The sequence below is a fragment of the Oncorhynchus clarkii genome, chromosome 29 (genome assembly GCF_045791955.1).
Source record: "Oncorhynchus clarkii lewisi isolate Uvic-CL-2024 chromosome 29, UVic_Ocla_1.0, whole genome shotgun sequence".
NCBI lineage: Eukaryota > Metazoa > Chordata > Actinopteri > Salmoniformes > Salmonidae > Oncorhynchus > Oncorhynchus clarkii.
The window spans coordinates 20,754,709-20,782,634 of NC_092175.1; the positions used below are offsets into that span (position 1 = coordinate 20,754,709).

The 27,926-nt window shown below is 45.2% G+C and overlaps 1 protein-coding gene across 4 annotated transcripts in view; it reads left to right on the top strand.

The window, feature by feature from the left end:
- LOC139387870 (regulator of G-protein signaling 3-like) overlaps positions 1 to 27,926 on the top strand; it is a 239,518-nt gene that overhangs the window by 50,180 nt on the left and 161,412 nt on the right. For 3 of the 4 annotated variants that reach the window (XM_071134175.1, XM_071134177.1, XM_071134178.1), the window contains 7 exons: positions 8,868 to 8,935; positions 16,422 to 16,503; positions 16,749 to 16,854; positions 17,101 to 17,560; positions 20,371 to 20,410; positions 20,566 to 20,882; positions 23,342 to 23,425. In XM_071134175.1, coding sequence (XP_070990276.1) covers positions 8,868 to 8,935; positions 16,422 to 16,503; positions 16,749 to 16,854; positions 17,101 to 17,560; positions 20,371 to 20,410; positions 20,566 to 20,882; positions 23,342 to 23,425 — 1,157 coding nt within the window. Of the gene's footprint in view, positions 1 to 8,867; positions 8,936 to 11,685; positions 12,479 to 16,421; positions 16,504 to 16,748; positions 16,855 to 17,100; positions 17,561 to 20,370; positions 20,411 to 20,565; positions 20,883 to 23,341; positions 23,426 to 27,926 lie in introns of those variants that run through there. The other variant, XM_071134176.1, reaches the window with a different exon arrangement.

Sequence of the window (27,926 nt, forward strand, 5' to 3'; positions counted from 1 at the left end):
TTTTCTCAGTTTTTCATATTGGTAAATTAGTATTAGTCTAAACTTGTAGTAATCATGGTCTAATTACCAACCGGGGGGCCCCCATTGATTTTTTTCAGTCACTCTCACTCATATTTTTTGTGGCCCCCACATAGGGGCCCCCACATTACATTTGATATTTCACACTTTTATCCATCAATGCCTACTGAAACACGAGACCTTTCTACTGCATGTTATTCGATTGTTTTGTTGCTGGCCTTTAACAGATGGCTTGAAATGCCTTTTAATCTGCAGATCAGATATTTATATGAAATTATAGTAAATGTCAAGCATCAATAATATCTCCCCTGTGTCACATAGAGCTACCATGTCCTCACATTTCAAAGGTGTTACCGCAAATTAGTTCATCCCCCTGCTGTGAGAAGACTGTGTTTGTTTATTTGTGCGTGTGTGCGTGCGTGTGTGTGGTTGTGTGCGGGTGTGCGGGTGTGTGTGTGCAAGAGAGGTCCAGAGATAGAGAGTGAGAGAGACTGTGTATATGACTCAGGTTTGCAATGATGCGTATCTGACTAAAGGGTAACACAAGCCTCAGGCTACTGTCCAGTTGATCCAAAGTGAAATTTCCCATCCTAATAGGTCACTTCCTCTCCTCTGTCCTCTCTTCTGTCCACTTCCTGCCCTGTTGAACTATAAAATACACAAAACTCAACCCATTGATTTGTTTTGTTTCTCCAACCATCACCATCATGTAGGCTCTCATCATTTATCCTCTCATATGTATCTATATGAAAACTTCCTTAAATATGTTGTTCTTTTTGTTTTGTTTTTGTAAAACTAAAAACCCTAAGCTTATATCTGTAAACTGACTGTTAGACCTGGAACCAACTAGGCTCATCAGGGAGAATCGGAGAGCTGTCAAATTCTATGGAGTCTTTCTGGGGCTCGCCAATGGCTAAACTCCTGTTGGTGATGATGTCATGTTCATGGGCCATGTCACCAAGAGAGTGAGACACCGAACCCAAGACAGCTCGATTAGTCTCTGTCACTTTTCCAGTCCCTCCCTCTTTATCTCCCTGATCTGTCTCATTTGTTTGTCTCTCTTCATCACTTCCACATCTGTTTTCACCTGTGTCACCTTTTCTCACTTGTTTCCAGCTGTCCCTTTTTAACAATATAATGTTCAGGCCTATATACGTTTTTTTATTGGTTGCATAGTGTCATGGTAGTGCCATCTTACAATATATATAATATCACCGTACAGTACAGTATGTAAAACCGAAACATGCCAATCACAAAAGCTGCAGTCCGCCCGGTCACCCTAAATGTCCCCGTCACGTTGCGTCACCCCGTGTAGCATGATGAGTCAGTCACCCTCAGTTTGGTGGGCAGAAACCCTGCCTGTCTGTCTCTGTCGTTCATTTGTGCGTCTGCTGCGTTATGTTCATCTATCTGTTTGCTCTGTGGGTGTCATCATCTTCGAGTCGCTTTCAGCTCCCCAGCTTTTGCTTCAGAGTGGACCGTTTTTTGTGCAGTCAACCCAACCATAAACAAATTGCATTTCATCTTTTCTTCTCTGCCGTATAGCTGTGTCTTTGGGCTCCGGGGGAAATACTGTTTCATTCCAACTCTCAGCGTTTGCCTGCATGTTTTCATGTCCTATTTTCCCTTGATTTACCCAGTATGCAGAGTTCACCCGTCACATCCTGGTAATTAGACCTCTTGACAGGTAACGTGTGAGTAAGCATCTGAAGGGTTACTTTATTCAAGGCGCTGGTGGTTAATGTGTTTTCTTTCTCTCTCTCTCTCTCTCTCTCTCTCACTCTCTCTCCCTGTCTCTTTTTTCTCTCTCTCTCCCTCTGTTTTTTCTCTCTCTGTCTCTGTCTCTCTCTCTCTCTCTCTCTCTCTCTCTCTCTCTCTCCCTGTCTCTCTCTCTCTCTCTGTCACTCTCTCTCTCTCTCTCTCTCTCTCTCTCTGTCTCTCTCTCTGTCTCTCTCAGAGGTGATGGGGAGGAAGAGACATTTGTGACAATGTGTCCTTTTCAAAGCGTCACTCAACCAGATGTAGCTTGCCCTAAGAGGGACACAAGAGTGTACCTTCAATATGCATAAGCTGCTCTCCCCAATGCTCCAATTCACAGCAACATTTTAAAACGGCCTCACACAGGGTCAGCGATAGAGCGAGAGAGAGAGAGAGAGAGGGGGAGTGTGTGTGCATGTGTTCAGTTTAATCTTGTTTAGTCCTCAGAATGTTTTTAATTTGATTCAAACATCATTTCTCACACTCAGCTCATATTAGCGCCTATGGGTCAGGCAATACAGTATGTATATATGTAATTTATTTCGAGCCATGACACCTCATCAGACACATAATTGTGTCAGTGTCACAGTGTTTTTAACACCCCCTCTCTCCCATTGACACCCAACCCACTCGGCACACATGTCATTTCAACGTCTAGTTATTATTTACATTTGGTTGAGTTGTTAACTAACGTGAATTCAACGTGAAATCAACATTGGATTGAGGTTAAAAGTTGGGTGAAAAAAGTACTACATTTCCTTACAATGATGACTAAATTCCCACTCAGTTTTCCATGAAGATTCAACGTCACTGCATTGATTTTTTGTTGTTGTTGAAATGACGTGGAAACAAAATGATGTCCTCTCGCTTGAGGTGATTTAAAATATATATATATATATTTCACCTTTATTTAACCAGGTAGGTCAGATAAGAATAAGTTATCATTTACAACTGCGACCTGGCCAAAATAAAGCAAAGCAGTTCGACACAAACAACAACTCAGAGTTACACATGAAATAAACAAACGTACAGTCAATAACACAATAGAAAAGTCTATATACAGTGTGTGCAAATATAGTAAGAGTAGGGAGGTAAGGCAATAAATAGGCCATAGTGGCAAAATAATTACAATTTAGCATTAAAACTGAAGTGATAGATGTGCAGATGATGATGTGCAAGTAGAGATACTGGGGTGTAAAAGAGCAAGAAAAATAAATAACCATATAGGGGGTGATATAACAGACGGCACTGTGATAGACTACATCCAATTTGCTGAGTAGAGTGTTGGAAGCTATTTTTAAATGACATCACTGAAGTCAAGGATCGGTAGGATAGTCAGTTTTACGATGGTTTGTTTGGCAGCTAGAGTGAAGGAGGCTTTGAGAGAGTAGTGATGCTAATCAGGCGGGCAGGTGCGGGCAGCAATCGGTTGAAGAGCATGCATTTAGTTTTACTAGCATTTAAGAGCAGTTGGAGGCTACGGAAGGAGTGGCATTGAAGCTCATTTGGAGGTTTGTTAATACAGTGTCCAAAGAAGGGCCAGATGTAACGACTGTTGGGGGAAGAAGGTGAGGACCAAAGCGCAGCGTGGTACGTGTTCGTCATGTTTATTAAAAACTGAACACTAAAAATGCAAAACAACAAAGAGACAACCGAAACAGCTCCGTCAGGTGCAACACACACTAAACAGAAAATAATTACCCACAAAACCCACGTGTGCAAGTATGGTTCTCAATCAGAGACGACGATAGACAGCTGTCCCTGATTGAGAACCACACCTGGCCAAACAACACAGAAAAATGAACATAGAATGCCCACCCTAGTCACACTCTGGCCTAACCAAAATCGAGAATAAAAAGCCTCTCTATGGCCAGGGAGTGACACCAGATGTATACAGAATGGTGTCGTCTGCATAGAGGTGGATCAGAGAAACACCAGCAGTGTGACATCATTGATGTATACAGAGAAAAGAGTTGGCCCGAGAATTGAACCCTGTGGCACCCCCATAGAGACTGCCAAAGGTCCGGACAACAGACCCTCCAATTTGACACACTGAACTCTGTCTGAGAAGCAGTTGGTGAACCAGGCGAGGCAGTCATTTGAGAAACCAACGCTATTGAGTCTGCCGATGAGGATGTGGTGATTGACAGAGTCGAAAGCCTTGGCCAGATCAATGAATACGGCTGCACAGTAATGTTTCTTATCGATGGCGGTTAAGATATCGATGAAGATGGCTTGGGCAAGTTGCTGCAGGTGGTGCAGAGCTGTTAGCCAGGTTAGGGGTAGCCAGGTGGAAAGCATGGCCAGCTGTATAATTTTTTTTTGTTGAAATTCTCGATTATCGTAGATTAGCCTCAGTGCAGTGGGCAGCTCAGAGGAGGTGCTCTTATTTTCCATGGACTTTACAGTCTCCCCAAACTTTTGGGAATTAGTGCTACAGGATGCAAATTTCTATTTGAAAAAGCTAGCATTTGCTTTCCTATCTGACTGTGTATATTGGTTCCTGACTTCCCTGAAAAGTTTAATATCACAGGGGCTATTCGATGCTAATGCAGTACGTCGCAGGATGTTTTTGTGCTGGTCAAGGGCAGTCAAGTCTGGAGTGAACCAAGGGCTATATCTGTTCTTTGTTCAACATTTTTTGAATGGGGAATGCTTACTTAAGATGGTGAGGAAAGCACTTTTAAAGATCTACCAGGCGTCCTCTACTCATGGGATGAGGTCAATATCCCTCCAGGATACCCGGGCCAGATCGATTAGAAAGGCCTGTTTGCTGAAGTGTTTTAGGGAGCGTTTGACAGTGATGAGGGGTGGTCGTTTGACTGCGGATCCATTACAGATGCAGGCAATGAGGCAGTGATCACTGAGTTCCTGGTTGAAGACAGGAGGGCAAGTTGGTCAGGATGATATCTATGAGGGTGCCCATGTTTACAGATTTAGGGTTGTACCTGGTAGGTTCCTTGATAATTTCTGTGAGATTGAGGGCATTTAGCTTAGATTAAAGGATGGCTGGGGTGTTAAGCATATCCCAGTTCAGGTCACCTAACACTACGAACTCTGAAGATAGATGGGGGGCAATCAATTCACATATAGTGTCCTGGGCACAGCTGTGGACTGAGGGTGTTCTAAAGTAAGAGACAACAGTGAGAGACTTATTTCTGGAAAGGTGGATTTTTAAAAGTAGAATCTTGAACTGTTTGGGCACAGACCTGGATCGTATGACAGAACTATGCAGGCTATCTCTGCAGTAGATTGCAACTCCGCCCCCCTTGGTAGTTCTGTCAGAAAATGTTGTAGGGGATGGAAATGTAACATTTTTTGGTGGCCTTCCGAAGCCAGGATTTAGACATGGCTAGGAAATCAGGGTTGGCTGAGTGTGCTAATGCAGGGAATAAAACAAACGTAGGGAGGAGGCTTCTGATGTTAGAATTCATGAAACCAAGGCAGTTTTACAGTTACAGAAGTCAACAAATGAGAGTGCCTGGGGAATAGGTGTAGTACTGGGGGCTACTGGGCCTGGGTTAACCTCTACATCACCAGAGGAACAGAGGAGGAGTAGGATAAGGGTGCGGCTAAAGGCTATAAGAACTGGTCGTCTAGTGCGTTGGGAACAGAGAATAAAAGGAGCAGATTTCTGGGCGTGTTAGAATAGATTCAGGGCATAATGTACAGACAAGGGTATGGTATGGTGTGAGTACAGTGGAGGTAAACCTAGGCATTGAATGACGATGAGAGAGGTTGCATCTCTGGAGGCACCAGTTAAGCCAGGTGAGGTCTCCACATGTGCGGGACTGGGGACTCTACAGTGAAATTAAACAATAAGAACTAACCGAAACAGCAGTAGACAAGGCATATTGACATTAGAGAGAGGCATAAAGCTATCACAGGTGTTGATTGGGAGAGCTAAGACAACAACGGGTAAATGGCAATGAATTGGCAGAGAGGGTCAGTTCGGTACACACAGGACCTGAGTTCGAAGCTGGGGCCGACAGATAAAAAACATGAGCTACCGTGTCAGTGAACAGTCCAGCAGGCATCAGCTGTGTAGCCGAGTGATCATAGGGTCCAATGAGCATCAATAGGTGATTAAGGGAGCCGTTCGGTAGTTACTGCTATGCTAGGTGAGCAGGAGACACGGCGTTCAAGAAAGCTAGTGGGCCGGGGATAGCAGATGGGTCTTCGGCGACATCACAATGGAAAAGCCTGTTGAAGCCACATCAGACGATTACATCAGCAGACCAATTGTGATGGATTGGCGGGGCTCTGTGTCAACAATAAAGGGTCCTGGCCAATTGGCAAAAAACGTTTTGTAGCCCAAGAGTTAGCTGGTATACATTCGTCGGCTAGCCGGGAGATGGGCCTAGCTCGAGGCTATCTCAAGGCTAACTGGTTCTTGCTGTGGGACAGAGGCGTTAACCAGCAATAGCCATTCGGTTACAGCTAGCTAGATGCGATGATCCGGTGTAATGGTCCAGAGCTTGCGGCAGGAATCCGGTGATGTGGTAGACAAAAGCAGTCCCATATGCTCTGGGTTGATATCGCGATGTGCAGACTGGCAGGTATTGACTGAGCTAAAGCTGGCGGGTGTCCGAGCTAAAGGTGACTGCTAACAATGACTACTAGCTAGTTAGCTGGCTAGCTTCTGATGGAGGTTCCAGTTATAAAGTATAAAAATAGCAGATCCGTACCACATTGGGTGAGGCGGGTGAGATTAAAATGTTCCTTCATTCTCTCCATCAAGTGCTTATTTGTTTGTGGTGTGAAAGGAGGGCCAGGATGTCAAGAGAGTGAAGAGATCTTTCATGCTACTTGGGGAGAGAGATGTTTTATGGCTGGGCAGCTCTGTGGCAAGGCTGACTAACGTTGGCCAATGGCCAGCACTACTCTTTGTCCTCACACCTCTCTCTCTCTCTCTCTCTCTCTCTCTCTCTCTCTCTCTGGTTCTCTGACTCTCGCTCTCTCTCTCTCTCTCTCTCTCTCTCTCTCTCTCTCTCTCTCTCTCTCTCTCTCTCGTTCTCTGACACTCGCTCTCTCTCTCTCTTTCTCTCACTCTCTCTCTTTCTCTCAATTCAACTCAAGGGGCTTTAATGGCATGGCAAACATATGTTAACATTGCCAAAGCAAGTGAAATGGATAAACAAAAGTGAAATAAACAATAAAAGTGAATAGTAAATATTACACTCACACAAGTTCCGAAAGAATAAAGACATTTCAAATGTCATATTATGTATATATACAGTGCTGTAGCGATGTGCAAATAGTTAAAGTACAAAGGGGAAAACAAATTAATATGAGTTGCATTTACAATGGTGTTTGTTCTTCACTGGTTGCCCTTTTCTTGTGGCAACAGGTCACACATATTGCTGCTGTGATTGCACACTGTGGTGTTTCACCCAATAGATATGGGAGTTTATCAAAATTGGATTTGTTTTCGAATTCCTTGTGGTTCCGTGTAATCTAAGGGGAAAATGTGTCTTTAATATGGTCATACATTTGGCAGGAGGTCAGGAAGTGCAGCTCAGTTTCCACCTCATTTTGTGGGCAGTGTGCACATAGCCTATCTTCTCTTGAGAGCTAGTTTGCTCAGTTTTTTTGTTAATTCTTTCCAATATGTCAAGTAATTATCTTTTTGTTTTCTCATGATTTGTTTGGGTCTAATTGTTACTGTCCTGGGGCTCTGTGGTGTCTGCTTGTGAACAGAGCCTCAGGACCAGCTTGCTTAGGGGACTTCTACAGGTTCATCTACAGGTTCATCTCTCTTTAGGTGATGGCTTTGTTATGGAAGGTTTGGGAATCACTTCCTTTTAGGTGGTTGTAGAATTGAACGGCTCTTTTCTGGAGTTTAGATTTTGATGATTAGTGGTATCAACGAAATTCTGCTCTGCATTGGTGTTTTACGTTGTTCACTCTGTGTGATTAATGGTTATCCAAACAAAGGGCCGATGGGTGTGCAGGTTGGCTCTCTGGGGAGTTGGGATTAAAGTGACTGAACTCTCAGGCTCCTGTTTGAAGCTTGCCCCGTTACCCCGGCAACCTGCCTGCGGGATGGTAGAATGTGAACGAAGAAGCTGTAGGAGAACTAACTATGGCAGGACAGTGTGTGTGTGTGTGGGTGTGTGTGTGTGTGTGTGTGTGTGTGTGTGTGTGTGTGTGTGCTTCTGTGTTTTATTGATGTTTGTGTCTGTGTGTGTGTGAATGCTAACACGATTATGAACTCCTCACGAGGCTAACGCAATGCTGGAGAGATGAAGGGGAGGGTGTTTCTATGGGGTGGATGAGTTTGAAATCAAATTTCACCATCTGCATGAGGAATGAGAGGGAGAGAGAGATAGTGAAATATAGAGCAGGAAAGAGTTAGAATGGCAAAGAGCATAAAAATGTAAGAGAGACACAGAGATAGATACAGCTCAGTGTAAAAGGAGAGAGAGAGGGAGAGGGAGGGATAGAGATTTGCAGCTATATGTATAGGGAGGGAGGGAGGGAGGGAGGGAGGGAGGGAGGGAGGGAGGGAGGGAGGGAGGGAGGGAGGGAGGGAGGGAGGGAGGGAGCAGGCATCAGCATTGTGGGCCAGCTGAATGCTGCCTTTATGAGGAATGGTTAAAAGGACATTGAGGCTGGGGCGAGGCTGCCGTCACCATGGTAACCTCACAGGAGCCCTCGAAGGAGGGATAATGGAGTGAGAGGGAAGTTCCTTTTCTTTTTACCCCCTCCCTGCTTCCCTCCCTCTCTTGTGCTCTTCTCCTCTCTTGGCTAGTTGGGCGCAGAGTTTCCCAGAGTTAGTAGTTCTGTTTGTGCCTTATTAGAGGGGTCCTAACTGATGCCCCTTTCTCAACACACACCAAGGCAGCTCAGGACAGGCTTAATCCATTGGCTTGTAACGTACAGAGAAACGTTTGGGATACTTTTTTTGTCAGCATCAAATTTGGGACATTATCTTGCATCTGCAATATATTGAGGATTTTTTTGGGCAGCACCTTGTTGAGAAGAAGAGGGAGTCCCCGAGTTGGTACCCTGAGGTTCCAGAGACAGAGAGGCTGAGATGTTCTCTAAGTGCAGTGTCTCAGCCCGTGACTCTTTTGTCTTTCTTTCAGAGGCTGCGTTGTCAAACCATGGTGCTGCTCCCGAGACCACAAGACCTGAGAATATGCAATGCTTAACGGTGAGGAAATCTTTTGGAACTTCCTCTGTATGTGTCTTATGCCTGTATGTACTGTATGTCTGGGTATCTGTGTGAGACATGGAGCTGTGGTGAAAGGAGTGTGTTTGTGTGTGTGTGTGTGTGTGTGTGTGTGTGTGTGTGTGTGTGTGTGTGTGTGTGTGTGTGTGTGTGTGTGTGTGTGTGTGTGTGTGTGTGTGTGTGTGTGTGTGTGTGTGTGTGTGTGTGTGTGTGTAGACGCGTTTAACTACACGTGTTGGGACCAGAAGTCACGTCTGCATATCAGAAACATCCAGTGCTGTTTATTTGATTCACTGGCTACACCAGAATTTGTTGCTGGTACTGGTTGCACAAGAACATTTCAAGTTGCAAATCCCTATCAACTTTTCCTCATTCCGTTGCTGAAAATGTTTACTGTTGGATCACAACCCTGGTTCGGCAACAAACAGTTGTTTTAGTGTGGATTTGGAAGTGGGGCTATGACGAGCTGAAAGCTAACACTGAGGAACAGGAAGTCTCTGTAATGCAACTCTATATTAAAGGCTTTTACATCAGTTTTTGAATGTTCTTTTCCCTCCCTCCATCTCTCTCCCATTTCTCTACCCCTCCCTCTCCCCCTCTATTCCCCTCTCTCTCATCTTTGTGGGGTGTTCTCCTTGGACCAAGTTTAAAGAAGGGCAAAGCACTTTCACAGGCTGAATGAGGAACCGTTGGACTTTCTGCTTTTCAAGGCTTTTCTGGGCTTTTCCGTAACTTGTCTGTTGAGAGATTGAGAGAGAGAGATAAGAACGAACTTTCGGAAGATCCCACACTCCAAAAAGGAGCCGCTCCGTTCGTCTTGTCTGGCTCAAAGACAACGTTACAAACGCTTGCCTCTCTCTCCCTCTAATCCATCCTTCTGCTTGTTTAGAGCGGAATAGAAGGGTAGAAAATGAAGAGAAAGAGCTCTCACATGTTTTTGTGTGCGATAGAAGGGTAACCTTCCCCCCTTTAAAAGGAGAACAGGAAAAAGTCCCCCTAAATGCCCAATAGAGGGGATGTAAGGAGGTGAATGGTATTTTCTGACAGTATGTTAGCATTGTGGAGACAGTGCACTATGGGTTCCTCTTTGGCCTCTCTCTTTCTCTGTCTCTGTTAACCTCGAGTGAGCCAGCCACTAAAGGATAAATGGAACGGAGACATGTTGGAAATTAGTCGCTCTGGGTTACATTTGCCAGTTTTCTGGCCGACATTAATTGATTTTTCCTACACAGAGCAATCCCAGATAGCACATAACGTTCTGAGAACCATTTATTGATATTTCATTACTTTAACAGAATGTTTACATTACATTTGACATTTTAGTCATTTAGCGGATGCTCTTATCCAGAGCAACTTACAGAAGCAATTAGGGTAAAGTGCCTTGCTCAAGGGCACATTGGTCAACGTGTTTGCATGATTAATGGCTTAGGAAATTAATTTCCATGTGTCTTATCTGTGCTTGCAGTTTAAAAAAGTTAACTCAAAATAAGCTAGCATTGCTAGCATTGCTATATGAAATATTCAATGAAAGTTGCTTTTAACCTTTATTTAACTAGACGATAGCTAATGACATAATGAGACTCTTAAGGGAACGTTCTCTAAAGTTGTGGGAACATGTGCTGTTAGCTGGGAGGCAGCAGAAACACCATAACAATAAGATAATGCACACTTTATGGGCAAAGGTATGTGGACACCCCTTCAAATGAGTGGATTTAGCTATTTCAGCAACACCCGTTGCTGACAGGTGAATAAAATTGAGCACACAGCCATGCAATCTCCATAACTAAACGTTGGCAGTAGCAGAATGGTCTTACTGAAGTGCTCAGTGACATTCAATGTGGAAGCGTCATAGGATGCCACCTTTCCAACAAGTCAGTTCATCAGATTTCTGCTCCGTTAGAGCTGCCCTGGTCAACTGTAAGTGCTGTTATTGTGAAGTGGAAACTTCAAGGAGCAACAACGGCTCAGCCGTGAAGTGGTAGGCCACACAAGCTCACAGAACGGGACCGCCGAGTGCTGAAGTGCGTAGCCCATAAAAATCGCCTGTCCTCGGTTGCAACACTCACTACTGAGTTCCAAACTGCCCCTGGAAGCAACTTTTTGTCATGTAGTGTAAGTCAGCAATGCACAGTAGATCACATGCTTTATGTGGACGAACGGTGGCGATTCAACATGTAGAATAGTCTGAAAATGACGGACGGTGTTCTGTGGTCAAAGACGGTAGGACTGCTTCACATGGCATTTAAGCCTTCATCTTTTCAGCGTGTCTTTCCTCTTTCAGTGCAAAAGTAGCACAACTAGAAGTTGCTTGGATGTTTATTGCTTGTGTATGTGGGTGAATATGGCGTAGGTGGAATTAATAAAGATATGGGACTGTGTCTATTGTACATGGCTGTGTTATTGAGCGTCCACAGACTCTCTCCCACCTCCGTATGCACAACATACATGTTATGTATATAAGAGTGCTCACTGCCAGTGCTCTTCTCTGCTTCCACCTCTACAGTATGATCAGAAGTCTGTGTGTATGTGAGCTGTTTCTCTCACCTCTTTCTCCCAGCCCCATACTGCTGGCTCAGGAAGCTTTTTCTGGGCTCATCGATGGCCGACGCAAAACAGGCTGGCCCGGACAGGGCTCAGGGTGGGGGGAGGTGAAAGAGAGGGGTTTGAGGGGGAGGAGGGGGGGTGAGGGGGCACTTCCTCCTATTCTTCTCTTGAGTGGAGTTCCCATGAGCAGCCATGCCAAGAGCAGTGTGGCTGGAGCAGGCCGACCCAGCACCAGTCTCGCCTCTGTGACGCCAGCCCCCACACACGGACACGCACACCGCGAGCACAGCGCTCGTCTTCTCTCCGCAGAGCAGAGAAGACCGGACAGTGCTAGGAAGACTCACGGTAATGTGAGGAGCCATACACAGCATTCTGAGGACACAGTGTTGTGAGGAGCCATACACAGCACTCTGAGGACACAGTGTTGTGAGGACCCATACACAGCATTCTGAGGACACAGTGTTGTGAGGACCAATAGACAGCATTCTGAGGACAGAGTGTTGTGAGGACCCATACACAGCACTCTGAGGACACAGTGTTGTGAGGAGCCATACACAGCACTCCGAGGATCTAATTGTTGACTGCGCTGACCACATACAGATCATTGTTTCTAGTGCATCTCATTGACTGTCTGTTGACCATCCAGATAGGACCATACCTAGTGGTTGCTGTATGGAGGACAGCAATCAACACAAACCGTACTGACTGGACTATAGAGGATCCTGACAAGTGAACCACCATACAGAGAGGTCTGGGATCAGATTTGGAACACGCATTGAAGAGCACATACAGCATTGTGAGAACCCAGAGAAGAACAGAGGAACTCTAGAGGAACATCCTCAGGGAACCATCCAGGACGGTAGGGGTTTGAGGGGGGAGAAGCAGAAGCATCCACAGTGGGTCTGTCCTCAGGAGGAGCTTGCAGACATGCATACCATCCACGGGCTGTGTAGGATCTGCATCACTGCTAGACTGCCTCAGGTTTGTTCCCCTAGACAATCACATGGAGAGAGGGACGGTGGGAGAGAGAGGTGGATGGAGGGAGAGATAGAGGTTTGTTGTACATGGGGGTGTGACAAATGGGGGGAGAGTGTCAAGTAAGTGTCTGAGTGAGACGAGAGGGAGAGGACAGGGTGTGGGGTAGGAGAGTGTGCGAATGGATGTGTGGAGAACGGAGGGGAGAGGGAAGAAGGAAGGAGAAGGGAGGGGAGCGGGACGGGTGTAGAAGTAGGGTTCTCTGTGTAGCCAGCTCTTTTGGAAAGACTGCAACCCTGACAAAGAGAATACATTAGATAGCATGGGAAATAACAAGGGAAAGCAATGATAGAAGAGCAATGACGTAGGAAACAGACAATGGTCAATTGTTTGTGAAATATAGATTTATAGGATAGCGAAATTGGATTAAGGCACTGGAACAATGATAGAAAGAAGAAAAGTTAGGGAATTTATATTAAAGCCTTTAGGCACCACTAATATAGCCAAGTGTTTCCCATTGGACAGCTCAGTCCTATAGTGTCTAACATGTAAGGGAAGCGATGAGGAGGAAACCAGTGTAAGAAACAAGAGTATGAAAAGAGAGAGTGTTTTCCTTGTTTCCTGAGACTGAAGAACCAGGTCTCTTTCACCTACATTATTCATCCATAACGAGAGAAGAGACAGATCTGATGAAGAGATACATTGAAAATAAAGAGAGAGAATCCTCCAGTCCCGCAGGCTTAACATAACACCCCAAAGTCTGGAGTCTGTTATCCTCACTTCAAAACTACTTCCATACTGTCTGCAGCTTAGGGCTTATAGACATAGCACAAGCCCATCTTATCTAACAGTTTGCAATCAGTTGGGGTTAACAATCCAAATCAACTTTGGCCTAAGACACTCTGTCTTGATTGGAGTTTGCATGGCGTCACAACAGTACAGCGTGTTGACATGGACATAATGCTGGGCTGGCAGGGAGTGGTTTTTCTGGTGGCCCCGAGACACGTTGTCACCAAACCACAGTGACCCAGATGTGGCCCTGCACAATGGCTGTCCTACTGGAATTTTAGTGTTGTAGTGTTCAGCACACAAACAGACATTGGGGTGGATTGTTTTTTGCTTTAGTTCTGCGTGCCTGTGTGTGTGTAAGTTTGTGCATGTGTGTGTTTGTGTGTGTGAGAGTGTGTAACTGTGCAGGTCAGTAGTGAAATCACTGAGGCACATCAGGTTGACAGACTGGAGAGGCATCAAACTGAGCAGAAGCACACAGCAGACAGACAAACAGACAAACAAACAGACAAACAGACAGACAGACAGTGGGTTGGCTCCTGGCTGTGTTCTCATAGTCAGATAGTGTCTTATATGAGGTTGCTGAGGCAAAGCAACAGAGAGAAAATTCAGTCTCACGCACGCACACACAAACACACACACAAACACTGCACATCTCACAGGACACAACAGAACACCACTCCGAGTCACCACACACACACACTCCTACGCAATCAGTTACATAAATACACCCCTGTACAACTCATTTGAGTAGCTCTGAATAGCGAGCAACGGTAGTTTCATACTCATACTGGGCTTGTAACCTTCTCATTTGAGGGGAAGGAGAAAGATTGAGGCTGTAGAGGCTCTTGAGGCGAACTGGAGATGGGAGAATAGCATCCTTGAACACATGCTGTGAATGCTGCCTGTCAGGCAATTGTTGCTGGTTCTCTGACCTTGGCCTGAAGGTTGGACGTGTGTGTTAGTGCATGTGAGAGAGAGACCAGGAATGAGGGTTCCTTTATTAACAACGTGTGTGTGTAACCACCGTGTGCCCACTGTAAGGCCCTGGGTGCCAGTCAGTGTGTATCTGGTCTCCCAGTGGTCCAGTCCCACGCTCAAAAAGGCCAGGGGGCACCTCTCATTAACACTACCCCCCCACCCCCCGATCCCCTCTTCCCACCGCCCCTCTACTCTACCTTCCCTCCCCTACTGACTGCCAACCTAGCCCCTACAGAGCCCCCCAACTCTTTCCTTCCCTTACTCTTTTTCATTTATTTTATTTACTGTCTCCCGTAGACTCTCACCCAGTCTTTCTCTATTTGCTTCTGTCGTTTCTCGTATCTGCCTCTTTGTCTCGTTTTCTCTTCATCTGTCCATCTCATTTCTCTCTTTCTGTCTCATTGTCTCTTCTGTCTGTCTTGTCTGTCTTCTCTCTCTCTCTCTCTCTCTCTCTCTCTCTCTCTCTCTCTCTCTCTCTCTCTCTCTCTCTCTCTCTCTCTCTCTCTCTCTCTCTCTCTCTCTGTCTCTCATTTCTCTCTTTCTGTCTCATTGTCTCTTCTGTCTGTCTTGTCTGTCTTCTCTCTCTCTCTCTCGCTCTCTCTCTCTCTCTCTCTCTCTCTCTCTCTCTCTCTCTCTCTCTCTCTCTCTCTCTCTCGCTGTCTCTCTCTCTCTCTCGCTCTCTCTCTCTCTCTCTCTCTCTCTCTCTCTCTCTCTCTCTCTCTCTCTCTCTATCGCTCTCTCTCTCTGTCTCTGTCTCTCTCTCTCTGTCTCTCTCTCTCTCTCTCTCTCTCTCTCTCTCTCTGTCTCTCTCTCTCTCTCTCTCTCTCTCTCTCTCTCTCTCTCTCTCTCTCTCTCTCTGTCTCTGTCTCTCTCTCTCTCTCTCTCTCTCTCTCTCTCTCTCTCTCTCTCTCTCTCCCCTCTCTGATCTGACAGTAGTGTCTCTGGTCTGTAGCCAGACTGCAGGGTTATTAAACAGTTGTCTACTCACACAATGTGCTGCTCTGATCCTTGTCTGTCCCTGACACCAGATACACAACTACTCTGACATGACAGGGTGACAAGTCCTCCACTAACCACATTATCTATCAGGATGATCATCTATCAAACATTTTAAAAGACTATCAAGATTATCATGTATTTTTATAGGTGGAAAGTCGGTCAATAATTGCTATAATGTGTTCATCAACTTGTTTGTGTCTTGTCAAAAACAAACATGTTTGTGTGTGCCCCGCCACAGCCTGTCAGTCAGCAGGATGAAGAGGTCAACCTGGCTGTCACCGGGGCGGTGACATGGCATTGGGGTGACATACAGGATGTCACCAGTGATTATGGACGGTGACTCTGTATCTCACTAGATTACAGACGGTCAATCCTTACGGGCAATCCGTCAAGGAATTCTAGGAACTGTCCCTAAGAACATTATACCAGCCTTCTTTGGCTACTGAGGGTTGAACTGTAGTTATCAAAGCTAAACAAGTTAATACGCTTATGCATCTTGATGCCAGTCTTTTAGACATGCTCTTTGGGTAGAAGTTGCTCATAGGCACAGATCTAGGATCAGTCTACCCTCTTACCATCCTGATCTGAACCAAAAGGGGGGAGATGTAAAACTGCTAAGAGTTTTAAAGCAACATTGTACTCAATCTGTTTTATGTTCAGCTGAAGAGCTATAATATAAAGTGTGTGTTGAGATTTCAGATGCCCTATTGTCAGCAGATGAGATGGAAACAATGTATTGGAGCGGAGCACTGTTGATTTTGAACCACACACACAGTCATTATTCCTGGAGTTCTGACAGAAAGGCATCGTACGTGTGTGTGTGTGTGTGTGTGTGTGTGTGTGTGTGTGTGTGTGTGTGTGTGCCTGCCCTCTTACTCTGTGCGGATGCTGCCAACAGTTGGCGTCAGATCAACACCAATGCGCCGGCCACCTTTAATGAGGGCCACAGTGCTAATCTGTGTGGCTGGCATCCACACACGTTCCATCCTGACACACTCAGCTCCTGGCCAGAGAACATCTCTCTGATCTGTAGGCATATGCTCGCATGTTGTTCATCACTGCTCCTGCTTGCTGTAGATGTTTTTTCAAATATAGTATTTGCATTTCACTCCGTGTACGTATATAGACATGAATGAGTAATGCTTTATGGTGATGTTATGTCTGTTTGTGTGTTCTATAGGTGACCATCCTTCGAGGAAAAGACGGCTATGGCTTCACCATCTGCTCTGACTCCCCAGTGAGGGTTCAGGCTGTCGATTCAGGCAAGGCTCACCACTCCCTGCCTGTGTGTGTGTGTGTGTGTGTGTGTGTGTGTTGGTCTAGATGTATGGGTGCAGGTGTATATTTGACCCTCTCTTGTCCCCCTCTTCCCTTCTTTTTGAGGTGGTCAAATCAGGTTTGCATGTAGGTATTAGTAGGTAGAAGCTGGTGCGTGTAACTGTGTGTGTATATGTGTGTGTTTGTGTGTGCATGTTTGACCCTCTTCTGCCCTTTCTCCTGTCCCAAGGTGGTCCGGCGGATCAGGCAGGTCTGCAGCAGCTGGACACTGTGCTGCAGCTCAACGGTCAGCCTGTAGAACAGTGGAAATGTGTGGAGGTCGCCCACGCCATCAGGTACAACAGGCAGGGAGACACAGAGGAAGTAGTGGACTTAACCAACTTTGACAGGGATAGCTATCTTCAACACTTAAAGAACACCTCATGTTACATTCTGAAGTTTGATGGGTTGTGCTATCTATGCACAGCAAACACTATACAGGCACTGTGGCTCGTAGTCTCTATGCGCACATCCATTGGCTAAGCTTACCTTTACACTCTTCCTGACCAGTTGTCACATTCCCTCTCTGCCTCCCTCTACAGAAACAGCTCCAATGAGATCAAGGTGGTGGTATGGCGCACTGGGCCGGCCGCCAAACCCAGTTTCGAGGGCCTCATCCACCGGCCCTCCTACAAGCCCACCTCCTCCTCCAACTATGATGCCCCCTCGCCCCCCACCAGGCGGCGGGACAGGTCCAAGGACCGGCTAGACCGGGACATGTCCCCCCCGGCCGTGCCCCCCCTCCCTGCCCACCACAGGACCAGCCGCCGGGTGCTGGTCAACGGCTCTGAGGGGGCTGGCGGGGGAGGGTTAGGATGGGTAGGGGTAGGGGGGGCGTGGGGGGAGAGGGGGCGCGTAGGAAGGGGGGCAGAGGAGGTGGATGGTAAAGTCAGGAGCCAGACCCATAGCCAGAGCCACACAGCCACGCTGAAGGGGACTAGAGTGAAGGCGTCCAACGGGGATAACTACATCATCCTGGCCCCCATCAACCCAGGAAGCCAGGTACTGGTGGGGGAGCAGAGGCTCATGGTCCATCCCAGGCTCCTGCCCTATCCCCTCGATGGCACTATCCAGACCCTGACATACACTGAAGATCTCTTTACAGTGCTATGAAAAAGTATTTTACCCCTTTCTGATATTTTTGATACTGAATGTTGTCAGATCTTCAACCGAAACCTAATATTAGATAAAGGGAACCTGAGTGAACAAATAACAAAAAAGTAAATACTTATTTTATTTATTTAATTAACAAAGTTATCCAACACCCAATTCCCATGTGTGAAAAAGTAATTTCCCCCTTACACTCAATAACTGGTTATAACACCTTTAGCTGCAATGACTGCAACCAAATGCTTCATGTAGTTGTTGATCAGTCTTCTCACGTTGACGTGGAGGAATTTTGGCTCACTCTTGCATGCAGAACTGCTTTAACTCGGCGACATTTGCGGGTTTTCAAGCATGAACTGCTCGTTTCAAGTCCTGCCACAACATCTCAATTTGGATTAGGTCTGGATTTTGACTAGGCCATTCCAATGTTCATGTAGACTTGCTTGTGTGTTTTGGATCATTGTCTTGCAGCATGACCCAGCTGCGCTTCAGCTTCATCTTACAGACGGATGGCCTGACATTCTCCTGTAGAATTCTCTGATACAGAGCAGAATTCATGCTTCCTTCTATTAAGGATCTCGCCAGGCATAAAAGTGGATTCAAGTTTGCCAAAAAACACTTGAAAGCACCTGGAGGATCATCAAGACTCTTGGAAGAATGTTCTACGGACAGATGATTCAAAAGTATAACTTTTTTGACGACGGGTCCCATTATGCCTGGCGAAAACCAAACACGGCAGTCCACAGTAAGAACCTCATACCAACAGTCAAGTATAATGATGGTAGTGTGATGGTTTGGGGCTGCTTTACGGCCTTCACGACCTGGATGACTTGCCTTAATAGAAGGAACCATGAGTTCTGGTCTATAACAGATGAGAATGTCAGACCATCCAGCTGTAAGCTGAAGCTTAAGCACAGCTGGGTCATGCTGCAAGACAATGATCCAAAATATGAAAATGTCTAAAAAGCAACACATTTGAAGTTTATGAATGGCCTAGTCAAAGTCCAGACCTAATCCCAATTGATATGTTGCAGAAGGACTTGAAACGAACAGTTCATGCTTGAAAACCCACAAATGTCGCCGAGTTACAGCAAGAAAGAGAAGGTCTAAATTCTTCCACAGCGATTTGGGAGACTGATCAACAACTACAGGAAGCGTTTGGTTGGAGTCGTTGCAGCTAAAGGAGGCACAACCAGTTATTGAGTGTAAGGGGGCAATTACTTTTTCACAGTGGGGCATTGGGTGTTGCATAACTTTGTTTCTGAAATAAATGAAATAAGTATTTAATTGTTGTGTTATTTGTTTACCCAGGCTCCCTTTATCTAATATTAGGTCTTGTTTAAAGATCTGAAAACATTCAGTATCAAAAATATGCAAAAAATTAGAAAGGGGGCAAGTACTTTTCGCGGTACTGTATGTGCCATTCAAACCTGGGATAGATTCATGCCAATTCTACTTGACATACATTACATTACATGCCATCTAAATCAGAGATATACTTTGCCATTCTAACCTGAGAAATATCTGTGCAATTCAAACGGACATAATGTGCATTGTGCAAATTAAAGATGTATACAGTGCATTCGGAAAGTATTCAGACCCCTTGACATTCTCCACATTTTGTTACGTTACAGCCTTATTCTAAAATGTATCAAATCATTTTTTCCTCAATCTACACACAATACCCCATAATGACAAAGAAAAACAGGTTTTTAAAATGTTTGAAAATGTATCAATAATTAAAAAAATGGAAATATGATATTCACATAAGTAATCAGACCCTTCACTCAGTACTTTGTTGAAGCACCTTTGGCAGCGATTACAGCCTCGAGTCTTTTTGGGTATGACCCTCCAAGATAGTTTTGATGTCTTCACTATTGCTCTACAATGTAGAAAATATTAAAAATAAAGAACAACCCTGGAAATAGTAGGTGTGTCCAAACGTTTGATTGGTACTGTATGTGTATATACTGTATATATGTATATATATATATATATATATATATATATATATATATATATGTATATGTATATATAGTACATAGTTAAATAGGTAATTTAATACAATTTAAATGTATGATAACATACAACCAAGAGTTGAGATTTGCTGCACCAGTAAGTAGTATTCAAGCGACCATATGGGAGTAGATATGGGAGTAGATATACAGAGTAGATATGGGTACATCAAGAGGTTGATGAATGGATGACGGGTACAGCAGAAGAGGGAAAAGGATGGTAGAGGAAAGAAAGAATGCTGCGAGAGTGGATGGAAAAGTGGGTGGAAGTAAGTGGCTAAAGAATGTCAGACTAAATCCAAAACCTTGATGCTTGGGGTTACAGAGCATCCTTCCTGCCCAGCTTGGTCGCACCCCCCTCTGGAAGTCATAGGTCAGAGCAGGGACACAATGTGATGTCACACAGGGCTGACGCACAGGCCACTACTACACAACCCCTGCATAGACCTGGGTTCAGGCCACTACTACTCATAGGGCTCTGGTTAAAAGTAGTTGTCCGTGGCCCTTTTCCATGCCTAACATGCCTGGTCTGCATTGTCATTGCTTCAATTTCACCTCATGTCAGGCATTATTTTATGGTGGAATGGATACATTACATGTGACAATTTCCTGTAACAATGTATTGCATAATGGTATTGGTCAACTGTTATAACAGAACCATTGACTATTATGTTTTTGTCTCTAATTCAGGTATTGAGGCCTATCTACCAGGACAAGCATGGTACCTTGGGTAAGCCATTTACTACTGACTAGGATTTTAGTGAACAAGGGCGGTTAGGCAGGGCAATTCTGTCAACACTCATTCTACTTCTATGTTCCCAGGCTAACTCCCAAAATGTGTGGGGTGTGTGTGTTTGTTTGGGGTGTGTGTGTTATGTCTCTCAGCAGGGAGGATGTACCCGCACCAGGCCAGCGTGCCCCAGACTCAAGGGGGTGGCGGTGCTCCACCTGGGGGTGTAGGTCTAGCAGGCCGGACCACCTTCCTAAGACGCTCCACTAACGCCAAGACATCTAAACCATCCGATGCCAACCTCTTTGGCCAACCCCCACCCAGCTACCAGCAGGCCCAGAGCTCCTCCAACTTTGCTAACTACCAGAACTGTACTATAGTACGCTCCCATGTACCACACGGCAACCCGCACGGCAACTACGGCTACGTCAAAGCAGCACCCAAGATCCTCATCTTCCCCATCTTTGTTCAGGTGTGTGTGTGAATCGCTATATTTCCACTATCATCTTTCCACCACTCTGTTAGTGACGTTAGGTTTTTTCCCCCTTTTATTTTGATAACTTTTGGCCTATATGGCTGGTAATGCTGAAAACACAATACGGTAGGAACACACACCAATGCCCCCTACAGCCCAACGAGTCAGTTAACGCCCTGTCATTTTCAGTGCTGAGTGGATAGATGATGTATTCACAGAGAACAGTGATTGGCTTACAGTGGAGGTTGATCTCCGATGACCCCTGACTACACCAATCAATACTGAAAAAGATCCATAGATGAGCCCTCATGCAGAAAACACTGTACTACTCCCTGTCGATCCCCTAGAGCAGTGGTACTCAAACCTCTCCTCGGGACCCCAGCCGTATCCGATCCCCTAGAGCAGTGGTACTCAAACCTCTCCTCGGGACCCCAGCCGTATCCGATCCCCTAGAGCAGTGGTACTCAAACATCTCCTCGGGACCACAGCCGTATCCGATCCCCTAGAGCAGTGGTACTCAAACCTCTCCTCGGGACCCCAGCCGTATCCGATCCCCTAGAGCAGTGGTACTCAAACCTCTCCTCAGGACCCCAGCCGTATCTGATCCCCTAGAACAGTGGTACTCAAACCTCTCCTCGGGACCCCAGCCGTATCCGATCCCCTAGAGCAGTGGTACTCAAACCTCTCCTTAGGACCCCAGCCGTATCTGATCCCCTAGAACAGTGGTACTCAAACCTCTCCTCGGGGACCCCAGCCGTATCTGATCCCCTAGAGCAGTGGTACTCAAACCTCTCCTCGGGGACCCCAGCCGTATCTGATCTATTCCAGAATTAGCACACCTGATTCAACTTGTCAACTAATCATCGAGCCCATGATTAGATGAATCAGGGGAGCTAGTTCAAGGCTTAAACTGTGAAAGTTGTGGAAGGTCTGGGGGTCCCCGAGGATAGATTTGAGAACCACTGCCCTAGAGCATACAGGTGTTTCAATATTGATGGTGATGCCAGTGGGATCCACATTTTGGGGGATTTTCTTTTGAGACACAAAACAGACTAAACCACACCAAATTTGTTGCAAAGTTTCTCACCTCAGCAGTGTTTCCCTATATTCACCGCCGCTGCTAAGTCATTGCCGCCAACGATTTAAATATATATAGATTTCATTTTATTGTTTCAACTTCTGCCGAGACACACTTTTAAGAGTTACATATCTTCCTCAGATTTTTATCAGATCATCTAAAAAACTAACTCCTGGAAGTGTAACCAACCCTATTCATAGATGGATATAATAATTGTTAGCTAACATACAGTAACGTTACGCTAGCTTTGGGTTAATATAAAACTGGCTGCTGAAGTCATTGAGATCAAGAGATAAAATGTAACTGTCATCGAGTTTCTAAGGAAGAGAGCATCATTTAATTGCCATGCATTTTGGAGTAGAATATCCTTTTTAAAAAGTCACCAGACTCACAGTCTTTAAAAAAATAAATGATCAAAAATGTTTAATATTATATCTAAAATATATGAGGAAATAGTATTCCTTCTATGATATCACCAAGTATTACTTACTACACGGCAGTATTACCTATTGAAAGAAACCTAGGGGAAACACTGCTCTGTGGTACAGTATGTGTGTACATATGACTCTTGTCATAAACACACTGGAATGAACCACATTTCCTCAACATGCTTACATCCAAGCACTCATGCCCATTTTCAGGCTGCGATTGTACTGGAGAGTTGAACTACCAACTACCCAGGACCCTTCAATGGTCTGTAATAGTACTTCCTGTTGACTGACTGAGTCACCCAGCTGCACCCTTCTGAGACACAGTGAAACAGCCCTGTGGGCTCTTTAGCCCTGGTCCACAAGAGGATGTGGCTACCAGCCCGGCAGCACTAGCACTTTTAGCCTAGCGCCTTCTCACAGAGCGAGACCCTTATAGAGCGGCTCACAGACTCCTGCAGTCACAGCTCACACGGTGAGGATCTCTATAGAGACTGGAGCGACTGTAGCTACACGAGAGCCGCTAGCTGCAGAGCCTGTATTGTTCCCTTTGGTGTGGGGCAGAGAGCATGGAGCTTGGAGCCAAAATGGAGATGGTACTGTAGCCACATGCTCCCTCGTGTACTTATAACATCCCTCCCAAATATTTGTGTACTTGAAACATGTGTATCTATCTATACCTCTATCTCTATTGAGTGATATTTAGGAGTGTTGCGAATGATATTGGGCTGTAATAGCAGTGTATGGACTTCAGTATTAATTACTTTGGCTGTAATATTGTGTATTGGCATTAGTGAATGTATTGTGTTTGAAGTAATATTTAGAAGCAGTATTTTGCCCTGGATAATGTCATCTTCATTTAATTCCTAGGATGTTGCCTAATCTTAATCTAACCTTAATCCAATGTTAATCTAACCCTTAAATCTACCCTCTCACCCAATCGTGTGTAGCCTCTGGACCTGTGTAACCCCACACGGACTCTGGTGGTCTCTGAGGAGATGATCCTCCACGAGAGCAAGCACCTCTCCATTAAGGTAAATGGCCACTAAGAAGGTGTGTGTATGTGTGTCTAGATCAGGATCAGTAAAATGGGAGATGGAAGATGTAAATGTTGTTAAAGTTAAGAGTATTTAAGATAGTAACAAGTTGCGAGAATACGACACAACTCTTTGTACTGTGGTTCCTATTCTACAACCGTGAGAGTGTTTCGGTTTGAATAACTGTCTAAGAGGTTTTGCAATGCATTATGGATATTTTCCCCAGCCCTTGTCAATGTTTTAAAATACCTTCCCAGTGACAGGAAAAGGGCAGAGACCCAGATACAAGGTGTAGACTGAGACCTTATTTATGTCTCCTCTGTCTGTGGTTTGTGCTACTAGCAGAGAACAGAGGCGAGAGAGGAGGAGACAGCATTTAGAAAACCTGTGGGTGGTTGCTGTGCTGCGTTGGGCTTCTACACTATTGTCTTCTCTTCTCTTGGCATTTCCTCTCCTCTCCTCTTCTCTCCTCCCTTCTGCTCTCCTCTCCTCCCCTAGAGAGGTGGAAAGAGACACATTCGGGGAAGATGTCTGCTCAAACAGTTAATTGCACAGCAGGTGAAAAAACATACACAGACCATTTTTGCAGTTTTTAAAGGCAATTTCCTGCTATTCTAATGCTGTGTTCTTATGCTCAAACAATATAACAAAATCAATGCAACATTTAAAGAAATGTTCCATTCGCACAAAAAGCTTATTTAGCAAAAATCCCTTTTAGTGAGCCTTTCTCCTTTGTCAAGATAATCAATCCACCTGACAGGTGTAGCATATAAAGAAGCTGATGAAACAGCATGATCATTACACAGGTGCACCTTGTTCTGCCACAGATGTCTCAAGTTTTGAGGGAGTGTGCAGTTGGCATGCTGACTGCATGAATGTCCACTAGAGCTGTTACCAGAGAATGTAATGTATCATAAACCACCTCCAATGTAAATGTAGAGATTTTTGGCAGTACGTCCAACCGGTCTCACAACCGCAGACCACCTGTGACCACGCCAGCCCAGGTCCTCCTCATCTAGCTTCTTCACCTACGGGATCGTCTGAGACCAGCCACCTGGACAGCTGATGGGACGGTGGGTTTGCACAACTGAAGAATTGTTGCACAAACTGTCAGAAACCGTCTCAGGGAGGCTCATCCGAGTGCTCACCAGGGTCATCCTCACCAGGGTCTTGACCTGACTGCAGTTTGGCATCGTAACAAACTTCAGCGAATGCTCACCTTCAATGTGATGGCCACTGGCACGCTGGAGAAGTGTGATCTTCACGGATGAATCCCGGTTTCAACTGTACTAGGAAGATGTATGGCGTCATGTTGGCGATCGGTTTGCTGATGTCAACATTGTGATGAGAGTGCTGCATGATGGCGGTGGGGTTATGGTATGGGAAGGTTGAAGCTATGGACAACGAACACAATTTCATTTTATCGATGGCAAATGGAATGCACAGAGATAGCGTGATGAGATCCTGAGGCCCATGGTCATGCCATTCATCCACCGCCATCACCTCATGTTTCAGCATGATAATGTACAGCCCCATGTGGCAAGGAGCTGTACACAATTCCTGGAAGCTGAAAATATCTCAATTCTTCCATGCCTGCATCCTCACCAGACATGTCACCCATTGAGCATGTTTGAAATGCTCTATATTGACGTGTACGACAGCGTGGTCCAGTTTTCACCAATATACAGCAACTCGCACAGTCATCGAAGTAGAGTGGGACAACGTTCCACAGGCCACAATCAACAGCCTGATCAACTCTATGGAAAGGAGATGTGTTGGCTGCATGAGGCAAATGGTGGTCACCCCAGATACAGGCTGAGTTTCTGATCCACGCCCCTACTTTTTTTAAAGGTATCTGTGACCAACAGATGCATATCTGTATTCCCAGTCATGTGGAATCCATAGATTTGGGCCTATTGCATATATTTCAATTAACTGATTTTCTTATGAACTGTAACTCAGTGAAATCTTCAACATTGTCCCATGTTGCATTTATATTTTTGTTCAGTATATATACATACAGTACCAGTCAAAAGTTTGGACACACCTACTCATTCAAAGGTTTTTATTTATTTATTGAAGACAGCTTTGCACACTCTTGGCATTCTCTCAACCAGCTTTATGAGGTAGTCACCTGGAATGCATTTCAATTAACAGATTTGCCTTGATAAAAGTTAATTTCAGTTGTGTTGTGACAAGGTAGGAGTGATATACAGAAGATAGCCCTATTTGGTAAAAGACAAAGTCCGTATTATGTCAAGAACAGCTCAAATAAGCAAAGAGAAACGACAGTCCATCATTACTTTTAGACATTTTGAAAGTTTCTTCAAGTGCAGTTGCAAAAACCATAAAACGCTGTGGTGACACTGGCTCTCATAAGGACCACCACAGGAAAGGAAGACCCAGAATAACCTCTGCTGCAGAGGATAAGTTCATTAGAGTTACCAGCCTCAGAAATCGGCAATTAACTGCACCTCAGATTGCAGCCCAAATAAATGCTTCATGGAGTTCAAGTAACAGACTCATCTCAAATCAAATCAAATGTGTCAAATCAAATTTTATTAGTCACGAATACTACAGGTGTAGACCTTACAGTGAAATGCTTACTGTAGACCTTACAGTGATATGCTTACTTACGAGCCCCTAACCAACAATGCAGTTTCAAAAAATGCAGATAAGAATAAGAGATAAAAGTAACAAGTAAAGAGCAGCAGTGAAATAACAACAGCGAGACTATATACAGAGGGGTACCGATACAGAGTCAATGTGCACTGGTTATTTGAGGTAGTATGTACATGTAGGTAGAGTTATTAAAGTGACTATGCATAGATGACAACAGAGTAGCAGTGGTGTAAAGAGGGGGTGGGGGTGGGGGCACTGCAAATAGTCTGGGTAGCCATTTGATTAGCTGTTCAGGAACCTTATGGCTTGGGGGTAGAAGCTGTATAGAAGTCTCTTGGACCTAGACTTGCTGCTCCGGTACCGCTTGCCATGCGGTAGCAGAGAGAACAGTCTATGACTAGGGTGGCTGGAGTCTTTGACAATTTTTAGGGCCTTCCTCTGACACCGCCTGGTATAGAGGTCCTGTATAGCAGGAAGCTTGGCCCTAGTGATGTACTGGGCCATTCGCACTACCCTCTGTAGTGCTTTGCGGTCGGAGGCCGAGCAGTTGCCATACCAGGCAGTGATGCAACCAGTCAGGATGCTCACAATGGTGCAGCTACAGAACCTTTTGAGGATCTGAGGACCCATGCCAAATCTTTTCAGTCTCCTGAGGGGGAATAGGTTTTGTTGTACCCTCTTCACGACTGTCTTGGAGTGCTTGGACAATGTTAGTTTGTTGGTGATGTGGACACCAAGAAACTTCAAGCTCTCAACCTGCTCCACTACACCCTCATCAATGAGAATGGGGGCGTGCTCGCTCCTCTTTTTCCTGTCGTCCACAATCAACTCTTTTGTCTTGATCACTTTGAGGGAGAGGTTGTTGTCCTGGCAACACACGGCCAGGGTTCTGACCTCCTCCCTATAGGCTGTCTCGTCGTTGTCTGTGATCAGGCCAACCACTGTTGTGTCATCAGCAAATTTAATGATGGTGTTGGAGTCGTGCCTGGCCATGCAGTCATGAGTGAACAGGGAGTACAGGAGGGGACTGAACACGCACCCCTGAAGGGCCCCTTTGTTGTCGATTAGCGTGGTGGATGTGTTGTTACCTACCCTTACCACCTGGGGGTGGCCTTTTCAGGAAGTTCAAGATCCAACATCAACTCTTCAGAGGAGACTGCGTGATTCAGGCCTTCATGTTCGAATTGCTGCAAAGAAACCACTACTAAAGGACACTAATAATAAGAAGAGACTTGCTTGGGCCAAGAAACACGAGCAATGGGCATTAAACAGGTGGAAATCTGTCCTTTGGTCTGATGAGTCCAAATTTGAGATGTTTGATTCCAACCGGCGTGTCTTTGTGAGACCCAGAGTAGGTGAACTTAGTGGAACTATCATTTGTTTTTCAACAGGACATTGACCCAAAACACCTCCAGGCTTTGTATTTGATATTTGACCAAGAAGGAGAGTGATGGAGTGCTGCATCAGATGACTTGGCCTCCACAATCACAATCACCCGAACTCAAACCAATTGAAATGGTTTGGGATGAGTTGGACTGCAGTGAATGAAAAGCAGCCAACAAATGCTCAGCATATGTGGGAACTCCTTCAAGGCTGTTGGAAAATCATTCCAGGTGACTACCTCATGAAGTGAGAGAATGCCAAGAGTGTGCAAAGCTGTCATCAAGGCAAAGAAAGGTTACTTTAAAGAATCTAAAATGTTAAATATATTTTGATTTGTTTAACATTTTTTGGTTACTACATGATTTCATGTGTTATTTCATAGTTTCGATGTCTTCACTATTATTCTGCAATGTAGAAAATGGTAAAAATAAAGAAAAACCCTTGAATGAGTAGGTGTGTCCAAACTTTTCACTGGTACTGTATATATAAAATT